The sequence below is a fragment of the Pogoniulus pusillus genome, chromosome 33 (genome assembly GCF_015220805.1).
Source record: "Pogoniulus pusillus isolate bPogPus1 chromosome 33, bPogPus1.pri, whole genome shotgun sequence".
In the NCBI taxonomy this organism is placed as follows: Eukaryota; Metazoa; Chordata; class Aves; order Piciformes; family Lybiidae; genus Pogoniulus; species Pogoniulus pusillus.
The window spans coordinates 2,434,370-2,456,936 of NC_087296.1; the positions used below are offsets into that span (position 1 = coordinate 2,434,370).

Genomic DNA, 22,567 nt, shown 5'->3' on the forward strand with positions numbered 1-22,567 from the left:
GTGGGCTCTGAATGCCTCCAGAGACAGATTCCACAACCTTCTCTGATACATTCCTTTAGATTCAACAATTTAAAACCAACAGTAATGGTAAGGAATAAGGTGCTGATGGCTGAGGGAGCTCTGGATTCTGTTTTTCAGCCACAGAGAGCTGGCTGGCAGAGACTACTGGGAGGGGTGAAGGCAGGCTTAGGGCCAGCAAAAAACTTGCCAGTGCCTGAACATCACAGGACCTCTTGTGAGCAGGGAGCAGAACTGCAAAGGCTGCATTCCTTACGAGGGAAACCAACACACTGCGTGTCAGAAAGGAACGGCTGTGGCTTGGCTCCACTTCTACACCCAAGTCCTGAGCACCACAGAAGCACCAGTGGAAAAATCACCTGCGTGTGGAGCCTTGGAGGAACAGCGGCAGAGGACTGGCTGCCTGCATACCTTGAGGAGCAAACAAGGGGGCTAGTTGTTTATTCCAAAGCTTCAGAGCCTTCTGAGCAACCTTCTTTGCCCTTCCTTGCTCTATGCACAGTAAACCCAGGCTGGATGTCATGAAGACAGCCTCCACTCCGAGCCAGAGCTGGAAGGGCAAGAGCAAGCCTCTTCTGAGCACTCCTGCACTGCACTTGCAGAGCTGGATCAGCTCATCAGACTCCAAGAAAAGCCCAAAGAAATCAAAACCACAAGTTTGAGTTTGTACTCCTAAAGAGCCCACATGCTGCCAAAGCAGAGATCACAGAACTTACCAGGTTGGAAAAGACCTCTGAGATCATCCAGTCCAACCTATCACCTAACCCTTCTCATTAACTAACCCATGGCACTAAGTGCCTCATCCAGCCTCCTCTTAAACACCTAAAGGGGACTCCACCACCTCCCCGGGGCAGCCCATTCCAATGCCAATCACTCTTGCTATGAAGAACTTCTTCCTAACATCCAGCCTGACCCTGCCCTGGCACAGCTTGAGGCTGTGTCCTCTTGTTCTGTTCCTGAGTGTCTGGGAGAAGATCACAGAATGGTTTAGGTTGGAAGGGACCTCAAAGCTCAGCCAGTTCCAATCCCCCACCAGTCTGGCATGAACACCTCCAGGGAGGAAGCATCCACAACCTCCTCGGGCAATCTGTGCCAGTGTCTCACCACCCTCACTGCAAAGATCCCTTTACTAACATCCACTTTCAATCTCCCCTTTGCCAGTTTAAACCCATTCCTCCTTGTCCTGTCATTACCAGACCTTGTCAATAGTTCTTCCACAGCCCTCCTGGAGCCCACTTCAGATACTGGAAGGCCACTGTAAAGTCTCCTCTCCAGACAGCAAAGACCAAACTCTCTCAGCCTGTCCTCACAGCAGAGCTGCTGCAGCCCTCTCAGCATCTTGGTGGCCTCCTCTGCACTGGCTCCAACAATTCTATGTCCTGCTTGTGCTGGGGGCTCCAGAACTGCACCCAGGACTGCAGATGGGGTCTGAGGAGAGGAGAGCAGAGCCAAGGGGCAGAATCCCCTCCCTTGCCCTGCTGCCCACACTGCTCTTGCTGCAGCCCAGCACAGGGTTGCTGTCTGGGCTGCAAGTGCACACTGTCAGCTCATGTTGAGCTTTTCATCACCCCAGACTCCCAGGGTCTGTTCCTCAGGGCTGCTCTTAGCCATTCCCCACCCAGCCTGGAGTTGTGCTTGGGATTGCACCCAGATGCAGGACCTTAAACTTGGCCTTGCTGAATTTCAAGAGGTTCTAACATTTTCCTTGTTGCCCATGTGGAAGTCTCCAACTGTCTGAAAGATTCAAGCCAACTCCCTTTTCCCTCCAATTCCATTTCCAACCCTACTCCGGAGCGTACAGTAGGAGTCATCAGACTGCATTTCACACTCCATGGCTTTAATGGATTTGCAACATCAGATGCAGGCCACATATTCAGGCATCCAAACCTAGGCTCTGCCATCTAACATTTCATAAAGATAATAAAAGTTAATGAGCACTCATGATCTATGATCTGACAAGGCATCTGCTCTGCTCTTGCCCAGATAAAACACTCGCCCTGCCTTCTTCTGGCACAGTGGGAGAACACAAATATCAACTAATTAATCACCCTAAACTATAAGCTATATGAAGTCACACTTTCTCCACAGGCCTTTCATATCCCATGCTAGCAGGGCACAGATGTCCTGAAAAGAGTTTATCCATGCAAGAATTAAACCCTGCACACTTCATGTGGCTAAGTGCAGCAGACAGGACTGGTTAGAGCTTCAGCAGGACCTTGGAGTGGCCTTCCAGGATCTGAAGGGAGACAAGAAGAAGGCTGGGGAGGGGTTATTGACCAGGTCTGGTAATGCCAGGATGAGGAGGATTGGGTTTGAACTGGCAGAGGGGAGATTGAAACTGGATGTTAGGAAGAAGTTCTTGACAGTGAGGGTGGTGAGACCCTGGCACAGGTTGCCCAGGGAGGCTGTGGAGCACAGAAGCACCCAATGTGATCTGGAGGTGTTTAAGGCCAGGCTGGACGAGGCCTTAAGCAGCCTGGGCTAGAAGAAGGTGTCCCTGCCGATGGCAAATGGATGATCTTTAAGGTCCCTTCCAATCCAAGCCACTCTGCAAATGAATCAGCTGCATATCAGCACCACATGCTGATGAGACACCACTGTGTAACTTTAATATCATTTAAGTAATAGATTCTAATATGATATCCATTTTGACATGAGATTCTAATTATTGCTCCTCTTGCCAGTCCAACTCAGCAAGCTCAAGTTCCTTCTGTATTTGCTGATGTCCATCCCTATGCTTCGAAAAAGCCTTCTCAAGAGCTGCTCCTTGACAATTTCAATGACAGTTAAGATGAATAAGGGTAAAAGAGCCCTGCAGAGGGACCTGGCCAGGCTGCATGGGTGGGCAGAGGCCAATGGGATGAGACTGAACAAGGCCAAGGGCAGGGTTCTGCACTTTGGCCACAACAACCCCAAGCAGCACTACAGGCTGGGGACAGAGTGGCTGAGAGCAGCCAGGCAGAGACTTGGGGTGCTGGGAGATAGGAGTGAAGCTGAGGCAGCAGTGCCCAGGTGGGCAGCAGAGCCAATGGCATCCTGGGCTGGCTCAGGAGCAGTGTGGGCAGCAGGATAAGGGAGGTTCTTCTGCCCCTGTGCTCAGCACTGCTCAGGCCACACCTTGAGTGCTGTGTCCAGTTCTGGGCTCCTCAATTCAAGAGAGATGCTGAGGTGCTGGAAGGTGTCCAGAGAAGGCAGCAAGGCTGGGGAGGGGCCTGGAGCACAGCCCTGTGAGGAGAGGCTGAGGGAGCTGGGGGTGTGCAGCCTGCAGAAGAGAAGGCTCAGGGCAGAGCTCATTGCTCTCTATAACTACCTGCAGGGAGGCTGTAGCCAGGTAGGGTTGGGCTCTTCTGCCAGGTAAGCAGCAGCAGAACAAGGGGGACACAGTCTCAAGTTGTGGCAGGGGAGGTCTAGGCTGGATGTTGTTAGGAAGTTGTTGGCAGAGAGAGTGATTGGCATTGGAATGGGCTGCCCAGGGAGGTGGTGGAGTTGCCATCTCTGGAAGTGTTGAAGCCAAGCCTGGATGTGGCACTTAGTGCCATGGTCTGGTTGATTGTCTAAGGCTGGGTGCTAGGTTGGACTGGCTGAGCTTGGAGGTCTCTCCCAACCTGCTTGATTCTATGAAAATCCTGGATGGGAGGAAAAAAAAAAGATGAATCAGAGAAGCCCAGAAAAGCACTGCCAAACATGCAACAAACTGCTCAGAGTCTGGTAAAAATATTAAAATTTAATAATACCTTCTGAACATACAATTATGTCAGGGAAAGAATAAAGGCATTCAAAACAAATGGCAGAGATCTTAAATACTATTTACAAAGTCTAAGCTGCAAGTAGCCTATAAAGTCACAAATACTTGAAATATTTAGGTAATATAGTGTAAATTCTAATAGAAATTAGATAGGAACTTCATCTTTGTTTCTCCTGCTGGCAAAAGCCTCACCTTTACACACTATATACATTACAAGGCTAAAAAGTTAGAAAATGTTCTCTTTGTTGCTATGCAAATGAATGGAAAATACATCAGCTCTGTCTTCCTGTACAGTATATCCAAAGTGAACTTCCTGGAGTGTTCTCTGCAAAAATAAATGGCACTTTCCCCCTGCAACAAGGCATAAAACCCAAGGCTGCCCCTCAGCAGTCTGCAAAGTGAACTGAAAGGCAGGTGTCATTCAAGCACACAGCTGAAAGAACAGTCCAAAAGGTAAACTGTGGGAAGAGATTGCAACAACTTCCCAATTTAGGCTGAAGGAAGAACCAAAAGCATGGGAACCGATTTCCATGCAGAGCTGTCATCTTCAAACCTGAAAATGCAGCCTGCTGAGGGGTTGTCGTGTGACAGTGTCAAAGCTGCTTTGACAACCTATAATGGAGAAGTTGATGATCCTGTAGGAATTCTGAAGGCCAGCCCTGCCAGTGGACCACAGCATCTAAGCTGCTTTCCTACTGACAGCTTCAAAATTGCTTCTGCCCCTTGGAATTGCAGACGAGTGGTCAGACGAGCTTTAAGGACTCCGTTACGCCATGGTGTAACCGTAGCTCCCACAGTGCAAAGCCACCAGAAGCCTGTCCTTCAGGATTTCTTTACTTGGGTATTCAGGTAACTTGAGCATGTTGATACTGCAAAGAACAGGAAAAAAAGCCACACCACAGGTCAGTACTCCCCGGGGAAGCTTTCTGAATGCAAAGCCCAAAGGCAGCACACTTAGGGAAGAAAACAAAGCCCTGCTGCATTCCAGCACCTCGGAGCGTTCTAATGCATCGCAGGAAATGAAGGATTTTGTCACTTCAGGAAACTGCCACACAATAATTGAACTTGAGCTCTGCCTTATTGATCTCACTGCCTTTTGCTGAGTGAAACAAACAAAGAGCAAACACAGCCTAACAACACCTGGGTTAAAATCCATCCCTTTGAAGTTGGATACTGAATCCTCCACAACCTCTCGAATGGATTTGCCGGTCTTTTAGTGAGGACTATTCAAATGAGCATATTTTGATTGTGACTGACATGACAAAGCCTTGGTTTGAAGAGCCCTCAGTGATAGCAGTTGACATACCACGTGCTTGATGTGGGTAAAAGGTTTGCAGTGTATGGCACAGCAGCAATGGTGAAATTTGCAATCCACTGCCACCCATGATGTGGGCAAAGCCCCCATGAGGCACCCTGGAACTGAGAAAATGCACACAAATTAGGCTATTACAAGAATGTTACAGGTCAAAACCAAAAACCATTCACTGCACTGCACACACCTCTTACTACTGACCAATTACTTTTGTATCAAGAATCTCCTTTTCTTAGCCATAGAACTGTTTGGGTTGGAAGGGAACCTAAAGATCACCTAGTTCCAACCTCCCTGCCATGGGCAGGGACACCTTCTGCTAGACCAACTTGCTCAAGACTTCATCCAACCTAGCCTTGCAACAACTCCAAGGGGGGGCATGCATGACCAGTTCCACTGTCTCACCTTTAAGATCGTTAAGTCCAAACATTCTCTAACTCTAGCACTGAGCCAAGAGAATTCCACATGAAGCCAGCAATAAACACAGCCCTAACTGCTGAAAAGGTCTCTGCAGCCCATCATTAGCTAAGAGGTTTTACAACCTAGCTTATTAGAAGGCTTTTCCTGCAACAGGGCAGAATTCTATAGCACCATGGTTCTGAACATTTAAAAGCAATATATGGCTGCCAACCTATGTCTCCAAGAATGAGTTTTCTCTCCAATATAGACAAGAAAGCCTTGCAAGTGTGCACAGAGGGAATCTCACCTCTTACAAGGTCTGAGTGTACAAACAGCCCTCAGCAAGAGCAATATGACAGCTCGGTCACTTTGGCAACTTCAAACTACCAAATGCTGAAGTTGACATCTGGAAAGATGACCTTTGAGGGTCCCTTCCAACCTGATGCAATCTGTGAATCCTGAATCCTACCCTTTCTTTTATCCCACTTATTTAGCAGAGATCTCATTGAAAAGAGTGCAGAAGAGATACTCAAGAACAGTTCCCTTCTGTTTTGCTTTACTTTTCAAAAGCATTTTTATCCATCAGTAGATTATCCCAAATGCCATGAAGCAGCAAATGGCACTCCAGGATCATTTGGAATGTTTTAAGAAGCACTTGAAAGAGGACCTTATATCTTAAAAGATCCTTATTTGAAGTTTAAATTTAGAAATAAAGCAGCCCACTACAAATAAAAGGCAGGCAGCTGACATGCAACAGATGTGCATCTAAAACTGCAAGGCTCATTTCTGCAGAGAGCTCAGTGTACACAGAACTAGCTAAAGACTGAAATTCAGAATAAATCAAGTGAAACTAATAGAAATTAAAGGCTGTGCCACTTGATGTACCCATGACTGTGAAATTCCTTTGAATAAAAGATGAGGTTTGATGACCTTGATCTGTATTTTACCAGTGCTTAGCCACAAAACTTACAAACACAAAGTCAGATCCTCTATAAATCCCAGACTATGAGGGCAACATCAAATCAAGAAGATGGTGCCACCTCTACCTACCACCAGGAAAAAAAGACTTGGGTGACACAGCTCAGATGCCACACTTGTGTCCATGGGTCCACAGCGCTACACGGCCGTATGCAGACCAGCAACTGGCTCAGCAGCTCACCAGCTCACAGGAGCATTTGCTGCACAAAACCTTCCCCCACTGGCCCCAAAGCACAAAGGAAATAAAAGTTCCTCTGGACAAGTGGGGGAATTCAGGACAGAAATCCTACATAAAGCAAACAGTCTTGCTTAAGGTTACAGCTTCACTTGATCTCAACACGCTGCACTGATGTTAAATTCTACTCAGCTTCAGGGGGCTGCTGTGTGTACACTGGCTGAGGTGATCCCCACTTATCTCCTGTATTAAAGCCCATATTGATTACTGGAGAAGCCAAGAGCCACATAAATATGCAACAGGAAGAAGAATATGAAGTGCAGTTCAATTCACTACTGCCTTGTTAAAAATTGCCTGGCACAGCAAGAGAGGCCACTTGCAAAGTAGTCAACTACAATAAATAGGTGATCAATCACTCTGCTGGCCACAGGCAGCAAAGGTATTAACAGACACTTTGTCTACTTTGATCAACATGCAGAATTGATCAAAGCACGCAGGAAAGGTTTCTAGTTAGGTCATCTTCAATGGTAATATCTAGCCCAGGGAGGCTGTGGATGCTCCCTCCCTGGAGGTGCTCAAGGCCAGGCTGGATGAGGCCTTGAGCAACCTGTGCTAGTGAGAGGTGTCCCTGCCCGTGGCAGGGTGTTGAGACTGGGTAAGCTTTAAGTTCCCTTCCAACTCAACCCATTCTCTGAGTCTATGAAGTCTCCTGACTTATTTCAGAGTATCCAGAGGATTTGTTGTTACAGAAGAGTTTCTCACCTGCCAGTAACAAACTGCAACAGTAAAACTCTCTTCCTGAGTTAGCTCTTCCACCACGTCCCAGAACCACTAAATGACAAAGAAGTTAGCTTGTATTTTCCATTAAATACTTGGAGTAAAGCAAGTATACTCATTCATGTGTTTGTCACTGGAGTGATGGAAATCTCCATACAAATTCACATACACTAAGGCACTGAATGTATGAACACAGGATTAAAAGAACTTCCACATTATTTTCTGCCAAAACAAAAGCTTCCACAAACAACAGGTAGAAAATGACAACAACAACAGCAGCATCTCTTCTTCTTTGGATTAAAAAGCAAGAGCCTGTAGCAACCAACCACCACCGTAAGAATGTTACCTGAATAACTTGGTCTCCTCTCTCATAACCACTGGTGTATTCTGTGTTTTTTAACCAGTCATTCACATCAATTTCTGGCATACCAGACAACAACAGCTCCTGCAGGAGAAGCAGAGGGATTGTGAGCAGCCCTCCAGACTAACCAATTTGAAGGGCTTATGCTGGTTTCAGAAGTAATGCCTTTAAGAAGCACAAAAATCACAGGGCTTTCTCTCTTCAGTTGCAACCTTAGGAAGCTGCAACTGCATTTTAAGGCAACATTCTATACATTTTTATTCTTGAATTCAGGTAACTTCCCTGTTTCATTTAAGTACACAGTACCCAGAGAGAAATGACTGCCAAACAATCTGAACTAAATAAAGCAGTTTTGAGTTTTGCCATGACTTGAGACCGAAGTTGAGATGTGTGGTTACTGAAGACCAAACCACCACAAAAACCTATTGGCATTTGGTTTTGTGACTCAGGAAAAGACAATAGACAGCCCCTTCTTACTTCTAAAGGACATCTGTCCTCTCAAAAGCAACAGTAAAAGGCTTCAAGGCCACAGCATCCTGACTGCAGTTTAAAGCATCTAGCACTGACATGTGAAGCTACCACGCTCCAGGATGATGGCCATGCCAATTAACCAGTAAGCAGGAGCAGAAACATTGACATCCTCACTGCTGGATTTCAAGAAACAAAATCCAAGACACATTGAGATCTCATGCTGGATTTCAAGAAGCAAAATCCAAGTGAAAGATACAAAAAGTTTATGTTTTGAGTACAGAGCTTCACTTCTGCATCACTACACTAGTGATAAATAAGCTGAACAAAAGCATTTTCAACCAGTATAGGCCTTCTGCTTACCAGTTCATATTCATCAAAGAGCTGGATCAGAGATGGTGGAATGAACATGTGGAAGCCCTGTAAAAAGGCATTGATCTGAGGCTGAATGGCTCTGGTCATTCGAAGCTCTGTCACAAGCTGGACATACTCTGCCTGCAATGCAAAGCACAACGTTAAGGTATCTAACAGCCAATGTACACAGTGCTGCTGGGAGCTCACAAACACACACAACCCTCAGTACATCACTGAGTACATCATGCCCTGGAGGCCTTCGAGCCAAGGTGGATGAGGCCTTGAGCAACCTGGTCTAGTGGGAGGTGTCCCTGCTAATGGCTGAGGGTATCCTGGAGCTGGGAAGTTTCTAATTCCATGCTAACTGATAAGAGTTTTTAAACAGTGGCTAGGAAATCACTGCTTGTGTCAACTGTTTTATATGTTGGGGAGCTGAAACTGCCCAGAAAGAAGTATCAAGACCTTTGTTTTCTCTGGTAGGCAATGAAGAAATTAATCATCCCTCACAATTAGCCTTGGTTTAGCATCTGTATTCCTTCATGACTGACTATATGGCAAGAAACAGTGCAGATCAGGCTGGCAGTACATATTACTGTTTCTGGAATGCCACTCTGCCTTCATGGAAACGAGGATTGACCACACAGGAGTCCAGTGCCAGTTGCTGCAGTGCCAGCTAGAAGGTTGTCAGAACAGAGGCTGACACCAAGTGGGCATTTCCAACACAGCAGCTGTCTGCGTGGTGGGCAAGTGAGGTTTGCTGAGCACACGTGAGAAACATAACACAAAACAGACATAAGATGCAAAAGAGTCCAGGACAACAAATTGCAGCTCTGCCCACGAGCACCAACAGTGTGACCAGCAGCAGCAGGGAAGTGAAGGTGGCCTCTGCACTTGGCTTTGGTGAGGCCACTCCTCAAATACCGAGTTCAGTTTGGGGCCCCTCACTCCAAGAACATTAAGGGGCTGAAGTGTGTCCAGAGAAGGGTAAGGAAGCTGCTGAAGGGTCTGGAGAACAGGGCTGCTGAGGAGCAGCTGATGGAACTGAAGTTGGTTAGCCTAGAGAAAAGGAGCCTGAGGGGAGACCTCATTGTTCTCTGCAGCTCCCTGAATGAAGGTTGGGGTGAGGTTGGGGGCAGCATCTTCTCCCAAGCATCAGGTGAGGACAAGAAGAAATGCCCTGAAATTGTGCCAGGGAGGTTAAGGTTGCATAGTATGAAAAAATTCTGGACTGCAAAAGTGGTCAGGGATTGGAACCAGGCTGCACAGGGAGGTGGTGAAATCACCATCCCTGCAGGTGTTCCAGAAATGTGTGGGCATGGCCCTTGGGGACATGGTTTCATGGGCACAGGGATATTGGATCGAGTTGCACTTGATTTAAAGGTCTTTCCCAACCTTTGTGTCTCTGTGAACCTTTTTTTCCATTGTTTACATTGTTTACAGTCAGCCTAATTGGTTTTCTTATCCATCACACCTGGAACTAAACCTGCCATAGAATCACAGAATCAACCAGGTTGGAAGAGGCTCAAAGCTCAGCCAGTCCAACCTAGCCCCAGCCCTACACAATCAACAGACCATGGCACTAAGTGCCCCAGCCAGGCTTGGCTTCAACACCTCCAGGGAAGGCAACTCCACCACCTCCCTGGGCAGCCCATTCCAATGCCAATCACTCTCTCCATGAAGAACTTCCTCCTAATGTCCAGCCTAGACCTCCCCTGCCACAGCTTGAGGCTGTGTCCCCTTGTTCTGTCACTGTGCCTGGCAGCAGAGCCCAACCCCACCTGGCTACAGCCTCCCTTCAGGGAGCTGCAGACAGCAATGAGCTCTGCCCTGAGCCTCCTCTGCTGCAGGCTGCACACCCCCAGCTCCCTCAGCCTCTCTACACAGGCTGTGCTCCAGGCCCCTCCCCAGCCTTGAGCCCTTCTCTGGACACCTTCCAGCACCTCAACATCTCTCTTGAGTTGAGGAGCCCAATACCTGACTACATTGCAGGAAACAGTGTGGGATCAGACTAACAATGTGTATTGTGTATTCCTGCTTCTTGAATGACCTTCTGCCTTGATGGAAGAGGACAGAGTGTACAAGGGTGCAGCACTCACCTTGTTCTCCTGTGTAACAAGTATGCCTGCACCCCCTGGCTTCAGTGGCACCTCCTCCATTGCTCCAAACACATCGGTCTCAACAGAGAAGGTCAGCTCCAAACCCAGGTCACTGATGTCATTATCTAAAATCCACTGCAAATTCTTGGCATACTCTGGATCAATAGATGCTACATCCTGATAATTTACAGGTATACCTAGAAAAAGAGACAAAAGCCCTTCAGTAAACAGGGCAAAGCAAAAGAAAGGCTCTGACTTTGGCTGGTAGAAGGTTGCCCTCTAGAGAGAAACGAGCAGAACACCAAAGGAAAGAGGAGAAAGGATTCACTGCAGCACAGCTACCTTTAACCACAGCCTAAAAGGATTGAAGGAGTTTTCTCTGCACTTTTTCCTCCCAAGGAAGAAATGGCATAGCATTTGAGCATCAGTCTGCACAATTTCAGCTCGCTAATGGATTGCGTAAAAGCACCTAATTGTACAGCACACATCAGGTGCAATCATTTCCCTACAGAAACCTCACAAGTTCTCTACAGCACTTTCAGAAACCCAAATAATCCATTGCTCTACAGACTAAGCTTCTCCCCAGAAAACTGATGTAGTGGAGGGAAGGGAGGGAAGAAAAAGACAACCTCTCTGTACTCAGAAAACTTCCTGCTGTCTTTGGTTCTCTTCTCCTCAATTGTGTTTGCTACCAGACTCAAGATTGGAAATTTACATTTTCAGACTGAACTTCAGAGTCCATTAGAAGCATTAAGAGGAAAACTTGCTAGACACTGCCTATTTATAGCCCCTTCACAGGCAGGGCATTCAGATTTGAGCAAAATTCCCAGAACAGAGTGACTCTGAGGCTGCACAAGAGCCCTACCCTCCTCTCTTCACATGAGAAGGCAAATCCCTATTATTCTAATTCTCTTCTGACAGATATTTTAGCTCTACCAAGACACAAAAACCTGAGGAAGGGAGTGAGGGTGGTAGTAGGTTTAGTCAAAAGTGAGTGATCAAGAAGTGCTCTCTTTGCTTCACCATCTTCTGCGCATTGTGAGGTGCCACAAGTGCCCCATTAGCAGCAGTCTGTGGAGTGCAGAAGCAGCCCCAGAGAATAACATGAAATGCACAGGTTAGCAGCCAGTGCCAAAACTGCTACAGCACTTCCCTGGAAGAGCCAAGAGTGCTGAAATGCTGTGTGCACAAACTGCAAGGCACTGCTTTTCTAATCAGATCAAGCAACACCCCACTTCAAGAGATAACAGGTAGATAATTTCCCCATTAATGTGCTTAAGAGGAGTAACAAAGGGAATTTACCCTTTATGTACTTGATGGAAGAGGAAAGGCTTCTCATGACAATGCAGAAAAGAGTCATCATGTTCAACAATCACAAGGCACAAAGGTTCTCTCAGAAGAGCTCTAGGTCAAGACATACCAGCTAACAGTGATCATAGAATCAAACAGGTTGGAAGGACCTCCAAGTCATCCAGCCCAACCTAGCACCCAGCCCTACACAATCAACCAGACCATGGCACCAAGTGCCCCAGCCAGGCTTGGCTTCAACATCTCCAGGGATGGCAACTCCACCACCTCCCTGGGCAGCCCACTCCAATGCCAATCACTCTCTCTGACAACAGCTTCCCCTAATGTCCAGCCTAGACCTCCCTGCCACAGCTTGAGGCTGCGTCCTCTTGTTCTGTCACTGGGTGCCTGGCAGCAGGCCCAACCCACCTGGCTACAGCCTCCCTGCAGGGAGCTGCAGACAGCAATGAGCTCTGCCCTGAGCCTCCTCTCTGCAGGCTGCACACCCCCAGCTCCCTCAGCCTCTCCTCACAGGGCTGTGCTCCAGGCCCCTCCCCAGCCTTGCTGCCCTTCTCTGGACACCTTCCAGCCTCAACATCTCTCTGCAATTGAGGAGCCCAGAACTGGACACAGCACTCAAGGTGAGGCCTGACCGGTGATGAGTCCAAGGGAAGAATAACCTCCCTTGTCCTGCTGGCCACACTCAACTAATTGGTCCTTCTCAACTAAAGAGAACTGCATTTTCATAAAGCCTTCTGACCAATCCTCTTGAATATGTATGAATTAACTCTGCTTGGGAAGGAGGCAGGATGGACTTGCAGTAGTTCTGAAAATACTATTGCAGGAAACAAGTATTTGTTGGAGTGGCAGACAGGAAAGTCCACAGCACATGGACTCCCTCTTTAAAACATGCCACAAAGAACTGCAGGCACAGCAACCTGACTGCTCAGATGCTGGCCAGAGTTCATAAACATTCTCAGCTTTGTATTCAGGCCCTGAGTGAAGCAGGGAAGGAATCTTTTCAGAATGACATTACACAGCAGGACAGATGAGTTTCACAACCGTGATGCAAAGGAGTGCACAGACCACAACAGCAACTGGCTACACTGCTCTGCTCTCAGGCATTCCCAGTCAGCAGCATTAAAGACAGCTAAATGATATCATTATGCTTCAGACAGATTAATGATGCCTGCCTTGCTTTTCAATTAAGATTCATATTCAAATGGAGAGATGAGCTATGTGATTAAAAGTTGCTAACTGTATAAAATTCTCACTTAGCTTTGCTAATGTATCTCTGCATTTTGAGACTACAGCAGCTCCTAAGAGGGGCTCAGGCTGGAGCAGCAATGACTGCCACATTATCTTGTGACTGATACACAAGACACTCATTTCCAGGACAAAAAGAAAAGGTTTGATGTGTTTAAAGGTTTGCAGGATTTCAAGAAAGCCATACCAAGAATGTGTTTGTAGAATGATCTTGTGAAGTAGATGTTCACCAGCTGCCTGTGGTTCAGAGCCAGCCCCAGGATCTGGCCTGCGAAGCGGAAGTAGTTCAGATGATCTGGGTTTACAGAGGAGTTGCTGTTGGGCTGGAAAGTTGTCCCTGTAAAACAAAAAGATGACCACATTTAGTGACTGGCTGTTGGTTTTTAGGTGAAGTTCACATTTATCAGCACTCTAAGCACCTGAAAACGCTGCAAGTGTTTTACTGTGGGTTCTGGAAGATTGTTTGAGTTTGTTTGCACTAAAAAGACGCCAGACAGTAATGTCTTAGAATGCAGTGGCATCCTGCTCAGAGCCTCTCCCAGGCACCACTCTGAAACAATTAGCATCAACATAAGGGGAATCATGGCCTGCTAGATTTGGTCCTCCACCTTGCTACTCTATGTGCATTTTTGGCTCATTCTTCTATCAGCTTGTGAACATGCACAAAGCAAGGATCAGAACTCAGCCACTTCCCTTCTTCTGGCTCCAGACAGATGCAGACAGGAGATGGTCCAGTCTTGATGTCCTTGGAAAGGATCACCTCAACAGAATCCCTGAACATTTCCTTTTAACTCCCAGCAACTAATCTATGCCTTAACTGCTGACTAAATTTCTTGCCACCTCCCAAAACATTGTCAAGTAGAAAGTGAAACCTTTGTGCCTGACCATGATGTGAAATTTTTTATGATCTAAACCTGGTTTATATGAAGCACCAAAAGACAAAAGTCAAACACAAGTAGAGTTGTGCAGATTAACATCTGATTTTACCACAGAAATGAACTGATTGGCTTTTATGGGTTTCTAAAAGGAAATCAAGGAATACTCCACAGTTCCCTTGTAGTCTCTACATTGCTCTCCAAGTGCTATGTCCTCCTACTACCAAAATAGCATAGACTCATTGAAATCAACAATTCATTCTGCTCTAGAAGAGAATAAAATCAGGAAACTTCCTACAAAAAAAGATTTCACCTGTAGCTACAAAAATGTACTATGAATAGGTAACCTCTCAGAAATAAGAATCCAGTTTGTCAGTGTTCCTTTTAAAAAGTAACAATCTCACATTCTGAGGCCAACTAAGTGACTTTTTTTTTTCTTGGATATAAGAAGATGACACTCTAAAATAAGGGGGGAAAAAAAGGAGAAGGCAGAGACATACCATCAGCTGACTGTGTGAATAAGGCATAGTCTGGGTTAACTATTTCACTGGACAAAATATCAAACCACTCACGCACCACACCCTGGCCCTGCATGGCAAAACAACAAAAGATGTTAGTACCCAGAAATTTCACTGCAGGTACACTGGTTAAAACAATGTTGTGAAGAGAATGAGTGTTTCTACACATAAATACCAGAAAGCCAAGCCATGCAGGTTACCCACCATGCCTTTTTCCATGAAACCTCACAGCAATCCCCTGCTTCAGTTTTGGCACAGTTTGCTTTAGACACGACTTCACAGCTGCTCCTGAAAATAGAATCTAAAGACAAAGCACCAATTCATTTTCAGCTTAATGCATTCATTTCAATGTATTTCATAGAGTCACAGAAGTGCTGAGGTTGGAAGAGACTCTGAGATCAAGTCAAACCACTTGTCTACAGCTCACAGTCCCAACACTACTGCAAAACCACTGCTCTAAGCCACGTCCCTCAGCACCACATGCACAAATCTCTTAAACACCTCAGGGATGGTGACTCCACCACCTCCCTGGGCAGCCCATTCCAGTGCCTGAAAACTCTTTCTGGGAAGAAATTGTTCCTAATATCAGCCTGAACCTTCTTTGTTACAACTTAGGCCATTTCCTCTTGTCCTGTCACTTGTTGCATGTGAGAAGAGACTGAGCCACCTCACTCCCTCTTTTGAGGTAGCTGTGGAGGGTGATGAGGTCTCTCCTCAGTCTCCTCTTCTGAAGGTTAAAAACAACCCCAGCTCCCTCAGCCACTCCTCACAGGACTTGTGCTCAATACCCTTCACCAGCTTAGTTCTCTGGACAAGCTCCAGCAGCTCAATGTCCTTCTTTAAGTGAGAGGCCCAAACCTGAACAGAATCTTTGAGGTGTGTCCTCACCAATATTAAAGGGCAAGAGCACATTTCAAACAGGTACTAATTCCACTGACAACACAGTACCTCTGTGAACCAAAAGGATGTCATTTTCATTGACAGGTCTGTGCACCATGTCTGAATCTGGCTGCCCAGCATGCAGGTGTTCGTAGAACCATTCACAGCGGTCTTTAAAAGGCTGCAAAGCAAGAGGTAACCCACATTAGACAGATGCATTCAACTCAGGAATTCCTCACTCATCAGCATGACTGGGAAATGGTTATGAATCCTTCTCAACCTATTTTGGATACATGCTCAGTGCTGCTTCAACGTGCTGCAAGCTATTTTGGGGAAAGGAAAGGACCAGAGATGCCCTTTGGCACTTGCTGAATCTGTGATGCAGAGAGACTGGGCCACCAGTTACTCATGAACAGCTGTGGGAGCTCACCACACAGCAGAAAAACAGCACCACATTGCTTCCAGGGCAGGGAGCAAGGACTGACAGAATGGTTTGGGTTGGAAGGGACCTTAAAGATCACCTAGCTCAAATCCTCCTGCCACGGACAGGGACACTTCCCACTAGACCAGGTCAGCCACTGGCTTCTCTAACACTGCTGATTATCAAGCACAGCTTAGCACAGTGACAGAAAGGAGCAATCTTTGTCCTGAAGTTCACTGAGAAGAGAAACAGCCTACAGGAACCAGAAACCTTCCACAGCAATAAGGACTGGAAAGTTAACTGTGTTTAACTAGAAGTTGGACTTGTAAGGCCTGTTCAAGGTTGGCCATCCCAAAGGGCCTTACAGCTGCATTTAAAGGAATTCTAATACAGCAATCTGGCTGCCACATCTGTTTGATGTCTTTTCCACATGCTATATTTAGAAGCACTGGAGCCCACACTCACTACTTCTATCCTCCCCAAATGGATTATATATTTAGGTATGCTTTAAGAAAACAGTCTCTTTCTATCCTAGAGGTTGGCACTAGCATCTCCTAACATTTACCTGAGCTTTTATGATGTGCATAAATCTGGACATAGTTCAGGACACTCCAGAAGAAAATGGAAGTGATCAAAAATGATTTTGGATTTCTGAAGAAAAGAAAAAAAATAGTTAAAAGGCTGTCAGTCCAGAGAGCTGATAATAATGCTGCATGACACACAGAGTTAACATCAACAGACAACGTAATTAGTGCTAGGGAAAAGCTCCAGACTGTTCCTAATGTTTTCCTAACTAGTGATTGCAAATGACTTACAGAATCATAGAATGGTCTGGGGTTGGAAGGAACCTCCAAAAGTCATCCAGACCAAGTCCCTGCAGTCAGCAGGGACATCCTCCACTAGATAAGGCAGCTCAGAGCTTTGTCTAGCCTGACCTTGAGTACCTCCAAGGACAGAGACTCAACCTGTTCCAGCATCTCCCGCATCCTCACTTGCAAGAACTTCTTCCTAATTTCAGTCTAGATCTCCCCTCTGCAAGTTTCAATCCATTCCCTCTTGTCCTATCACTACAAGCCCCTGTAAAAAAGCCCTTCCCCAGCTTTCTTACATGCAGATGAGGTTCACTGAACTCCAAACCACCACAACAGTAACTTAAAACTACGACTGGCGAGAAGAGAAAGATGAGTTTAAATTACTGGGTGGGGGGGAGATTAAAACCAAGAAATGATAAATTCCCTCTTTCTGAAGCTCACCTGTTAACAAAACTCTTGAGGACATCATCATGTTTACAGACAACTCTATAAAGCGAGGTGATGTCATCCTGGTCAAAGAAACCATAAGATGCTTTGGTTAATGAAGTTGGAAGGAATTGAATTACACAAACTGTTGCCTTCCCTCCCCCCCCCAATAAAATACTATGTAAACAGAGGCTGATGTTGTGGAATCAGTCAATTAGGAAATGAAATATTCAACAGCACTGACATTTCATGATTAAACTGACAGAAGAGGCAAAAATACCAATAATAAGAAGGTCAAGCAACTAACCACTAACTGTTAACAACTATTTGAACAAGTGGAGGGACACACTTGCTGTTGAGTCCTTCCAGCCCTCAATACAGCATTGGAAGCACCTATAACATCAGTCCTTCACAGATCTACAGTGTCCACAACACTCTTCTATATTCTTGATCACTCTATAAAACCTCCACACACCTCTTTTAAAACGTAGTGAAGAAGAGGGACAGAAACATCATTCATAGAAGAGAATCACAGAATCAAGCAGGTTGAAAGAGACCTCCAAACTCAGGCCAGCCCCAACCTAGCACCCAGCCCTACACAATCAACCAGACCATGGCACTAAGTGCCCCAGCCAGGATTGGCCTCAACACCTCCAGCCACAGCCACTCCACCACCTCCCTGGGCAGCCCTTCCAGTGCCAATCACTTCTGACAACAACTTCCTCCTAAAATCCAGCCTAGACCAGCCCTGGCACAACTTGAGGCTGTGTCCCCTTTTCTGTTGCTGGGTGCCTGGCAGAGAGTTCAACCCCAACTGGCTACAGCCTCCCTGCAGGTAGTTGCAGACAGCAATGAGCTCTGCCCGGAGCCTCTCTTCTGCAGGCTGCACACCCCCCAGCTCCCTCAGCCTCTCCTCACAGGCTGTGCTCCAGGCCCCCTCACCAGCTTTGCTGCCCTTCTCTGGACACCTTCCAGCACAAATATAAGTCAGGAAAAAAACTCTTCTTTCTGGATAATGCCATGAAATTAAATAATTCCACATGAAGAGCAAACAGCAAGAAACAGTTAACTTCCATGAGATCAAATTACCTGAGCTGCAAGTAGTCCCACAGGATTAGAAAGGGCCATTAGACATTTAGGACAAAACATGTGCCCCAACACAGCTAATGTCCACAGGCAGCAGCAGGATGGAAATTTTGCTGTGCTCTTTGGTGCCATGAAAACAAAAAATAAACAGCCAAACCAACCAAACAAGGGAAAACACAAACTAAAAGGAAAACAAAACAAACAAACCATACCAATGCCAAAACCCAGTGTGCAAAGAACTAAAAAGCATTAAAAAGAATACCTTTGGCTGTCACTATAGCATCTGGTCAGCACCATCACTCCTTCCAAGCAAGCAGGTAGAGGTTTTAAATGGCAACAGTTTAGGTAATAAACAGACCCTTCTCCTACCCCTGAGGCATCTGGCAGGAGCAGCACATATAAAAGGCTGAATGACAGCACTTAGCCTGTTTGCTGTCATGGAGATAACATCCTGGCAATCAGCACAGGCTTCCTGCTTCCCCCCAGGATCGTAAGCTTCAGCAGATAAGCTCTTTTCTGCCCTCAGTTTCTGCAGTAGCAAAGGAAGGTGCAGGAGCAGCGTCCTGGTATCTGGTGCTTTTTGCTTCAGTAAAATAGAAAGTGATGTTGGCAGAGTCCCTTTTGTTTTTCATCAGCTCTGTGGCTATGAGAACGAGCCACTCATCGAGTGAATGCCAGAGCAGTTCCAGTGGCTGCAATAAACCCATGCAAAAACAAACAAAAAGGGACATGTTGACATTAGAGAATATTAACAGTGTGATAATGCCTTAAGGCAAATAAACACCATGCAGATTTAAAAGCTCTACATGATCCTTTAAAGTCCATGTTAGAGATAAGAGTCAAATTTTCAGGAAAAAATTGCATACTTGTAGCCACGGAGCACGGAAGGAAAAAATTGAATAGAGAAAGAAGGAAAATAGAAAAATCATTTAGAAAAGGGGAAGCACTGAAGTCTTGAACAGTCTGGCCCCTGGCTGTCACACAGCACACGGCTGCAGTCAAGGAGAGAGACAATACACATGCTGAGTTGCCAGAGAGTGTGCCGGTGCTTTAAAGGCCCTGCTCAAAGAAGCTCCCTGTACATGGCAGATGGAGCAATCCCCAGACAACCCAAGAGAGATTCAGATCCAAGCACACATCCAGCGGATGTGTGCTCCCACAGCTCATTCTGATAGCAGCCCAGATGCCTCAAGTAAGGGTCACTAATATCTAGCTTTATGAAACAGAGAAGCATCAGCAGAATCCCACATCCAGTTCTGAAGTCATCAATTTCAACAAAGTCGATTTTTACTCACTACACCAGCTTCAAACCCATGAAACTGAAATCTGGGTGCAATCTCACCACTGCACATCTTATAACCTATGTAAGAAGTGTTAACCATCAGCTTTAACCCAACAGAAATGAAATCTGTACAATTCCATCCTTACTCTGTTGTTCTGAGTACAGACCTCCTACAAAGGAGACAAAGAGCTGGAGACCTGTGGCTTGTAACAAAACCCAAGAGCAACTTGGACCCAATATCATGGTCACAGTGAAAACATTGAAGAGATTAAGAACTCAGTTGCCTCCACTTCTCTTGTGAAGCTGGATACAACTGAACACTCAGAAATGTCCAAATATCATTTAGAAATGACTTAATACAATTTTTTTTTTTTTTTTCCAAGTCATACCACACTTTGAGGTTACTACACTTTGAAGCAACACGCAGAAAGAACAGAAAAGAACAACAAAGTTTACCAAAATCAGCTGAGAAACTAAACCTTCACCAACCTAATAAACATTATATTAAGAAATAAACAGAACTCATGAGATGAGATGAATGTGCACAGCAGGGTAAGTGAATCCAGTGGAAGCCAAAGCAAAAAACAGTCCCTGAGCAAAAGAAGAAAGTTTAACTTAAGAAGGGGTAGGGACATCACCAAACTTACGTCCTGGTCATGAGATTGTCTGATTAATGAATGCATGCTTTGTGAAATTCATCTCTTTAAGGTCTATCTTCCTAACAACATCATATACTTTTCTGACCTTGAACACCTGACTTCTTGGAGTTTTATTTCCATTGTAGCCCATGTCATTTCCATTACTGGGAGAGGATGGGCCAATGCGAAAGACATGGCAAAACATCCTCACGATCCTTAAGAGAACTCTTCATTGAGCTTCATAATTACTTGACAAGCTGAGGGGAAAAAGAAAATGGAATAGTTAAGTTTCTTTTCCTAGAGGAAACAATTTAGTATATTAAGGAGTAAGTAATGCAATGTGGGGACTGACACATATGCTGAAGGAAAACCCCCAACACTAAGCTTTAAACCTAAGTGAATCTTAACTTTCATCTCCTGCACCTGCCCCAAGCCAGAAAAAGCACTGTAATCATAGAATCAAGCAGGTTGGAAGACAGCTCCAAGATCAGCCAGTCCAACCTAGCACCCAGCCCTACACAATCAACCAGACCATGCACTAAGTGCCCCAGCCAGGCTTGCCTCAACACCTCCAGCCACAGAGACTCCACCACCTCCCTGGCAGCCCATTCCAATGCCAATCACTCTCTCTGACAACAATTTCCTCCTAACATCCAGCCTAGACCTGCCCTGCCACAGCTTGAGACTGTGTCCCCCTTGTTCCATGCTGCTTGCCTGGCAGCAGAGCCCAACCCACCTGGCTACAGCCTCCCTTCAGGTAGTTGTAGACAGCAATGAGCTCTGCCCTGAGCCTCCTCTTCTGCAGGCTGCACACCCCCAGCTCCCTCAGCCTCTCCTCACAGGGGATGTTGAAGACTAAAAAAAAGAAGAGTAGGACAAAAGAATGATTGATAACTGCTAAAAAGCTTCCCTTCCTAGAGCTCCACAGCCAAACTAACCCAACAACACCCACACTTCTGTGTGAGTTACAGAGAACCACTGACTGCCAGCCCAGAAGGATTGAGTCCGGCCTTTCTAGGTGGTAGTGTAGTTGAAAATGAGCTGGTCCAGCACCCTGTTAAGCTGAGTCTTCATCCTAACCAACTCAAGCTTCTTGGCACCAGCAGCCACACATAACACCACCAAGGCCTCAAATGAAGACACCGATCTAGACAGGGCGCTGTCATACAGAAGCACATTTGAGAGCCACTTACTCCAGCACATGCTCAACATCAGATAGTTTAGATGATCAAGACTGCAACATGATACGTAGCATGCTTATAATCTTTTCACACTTACCTAAGCAGTTTGTGACCATTTGTTGTAGCAACTTCAGCAAGACTTGTTAGATTTTCAGATACTGGCTTTCACTCTGCTGGACAGGTGCTCCAGAACTTGCCTCAACTGAGAGAGCAAAAGAAACCAAAACTGCATAATGCCAGTGTCAGATCAACATTTCCCATAAAATGTTATCAGCCGAAGCATTAATAGTGACCAACATTCAGTTATGGTTGCATTGTTCAACATTGAATCTAAGCTCAAGTCATGTTTCATTATCACTTATGAAGAATGCTAGAAGCAATCCATCGAGCGTCAGTACCTGCCACCTGGACAGGTGGTATTACAGAATGCCATGAGCACACCATGCTTAACCAGCTATCAATTCATAGAAACAACTGATCTGACATTGGCAAGATTAGGGGGGGACACTTCCAACTTCTGAAAGCTAAAAGCAGATTTTCAGTTTCATAAACTGAAAATGCCCAGTTCATGCACAGGGTGAATGAGCTTTGCATTGTGAAGTTTGTTTCACTGTCTTCATTTTTGCTCAAGATATTCAATGCCCTTCCTTGGGCAAGAAGTCATACCCTCCTAATCACTAGTTGTTATCCACCACTCTCTCCTCAAAAATGGCCCTCTTCTTGCTAATACCATCACTTGCTCACAAAGACTAAACACTGCATATGTCCAGACACTGCCCTGACTTCAGCTCCTTTGCTCTACCCTTCTCTCTTGCCTGGACCATATTTTGCAGATAAGCTAACTCTTGAGTGGCACTGCCCTTCATGCACTCCTACTGCATCCTCTTCTACGCCCTTCTGTCTCACTTTCAGACAGCTCAGTAATTCTGCTCTCCTCCTGTAGAAAGCTGCAATGGAAAGGAATCTCATAAAGCTCATCTGCCTTCACTACTCTGCGCCAGGGCATTTGTATCAGCAACCCCAACTGGCTTGCCCAATTTGCCTACCTGATTATCAGATGTCTCCTACTCTGGAAGCCCTGCAGCTTCACTGATCTATCTCTTCTAAGACTTAATTGTCCCTGACCAGGCTGAAGTTTCACTCAAGGTTCAGCTAACTCTCTAGCTCCAAATAACTAATGCAGCATCTTTCTCCCTGCAGTCTGTAGATAACCTTT

The 22,567-nt window shown here is 45.9% G+C and overlaps 1 protein-coding gene across 1 annotated transcript in view; it reads right to left on the minus strand.

Annotated features, from left to right (window-relative positions):
- Nucleotides 1–3,722: 3,722 nt before the first annotated feature.
- Nucleotides 3,723–22,567, minus strand: part of HACE1 (HECT domain and ankyrin repeat containing E3 ubiquitin protein ligase 1) — a 32,080-nt gene continuing 13,235 nt past the window's right edge. The window contains 24 exon segments of the mRNA XM_064170163.1: nt 3,723–4,632; nt 5,070–5,130; nt 5,133–5,182; nt 7,387–7,419; nt 7,421–7,455; nt 7,748–7,846; nt 8,594–8,725; nt 10,681–10,877; nt 13,421–13,570; nt 14,609–14,696; nt 14,802–14,876; nt 14,878–14,927; nt 15,575–15,686; nt 16,492–16,526; nt 16,529–16,577; nt 17,176–17,222; nt 17,225–17,247; nt 18,620–18,656; nt 18,659–18,735; nt 18,737–18,942; nt 20,277–20,427; nt 21,449–21,500; nt 21,503–21,529; nt 21,532–21,553. Of these exon segments, the coding sequence (XP_064026233.1) occupies nt 4,530–4,632; nt 5,070–5,130; nt 5,133–5,182; nt 7,387–7,419; nt 7,421–7,455; nt 7,748–7,846; nt 8,594–8,725; nt 10,681–10,877; nt 13,421–13,570; nt 14,609–14,696; nt 14,802–14,876; nt 14,878–14,927; nt 15,575–15,686; nt 16,492–16,526; nt 16,529–16,577; nt 17,176–17,222; nt 17,225–17,247; nt 18,620–18,656; nt 18,659–18,735; nt 18,737–18,942; nt 20,277–20,427; nt 21,449–21,500; nt 21,503–21,529; nt 21,532–21,553 (1,911 nt within the window). The 3' untranslated portion in view covers nt 3,723–4,529.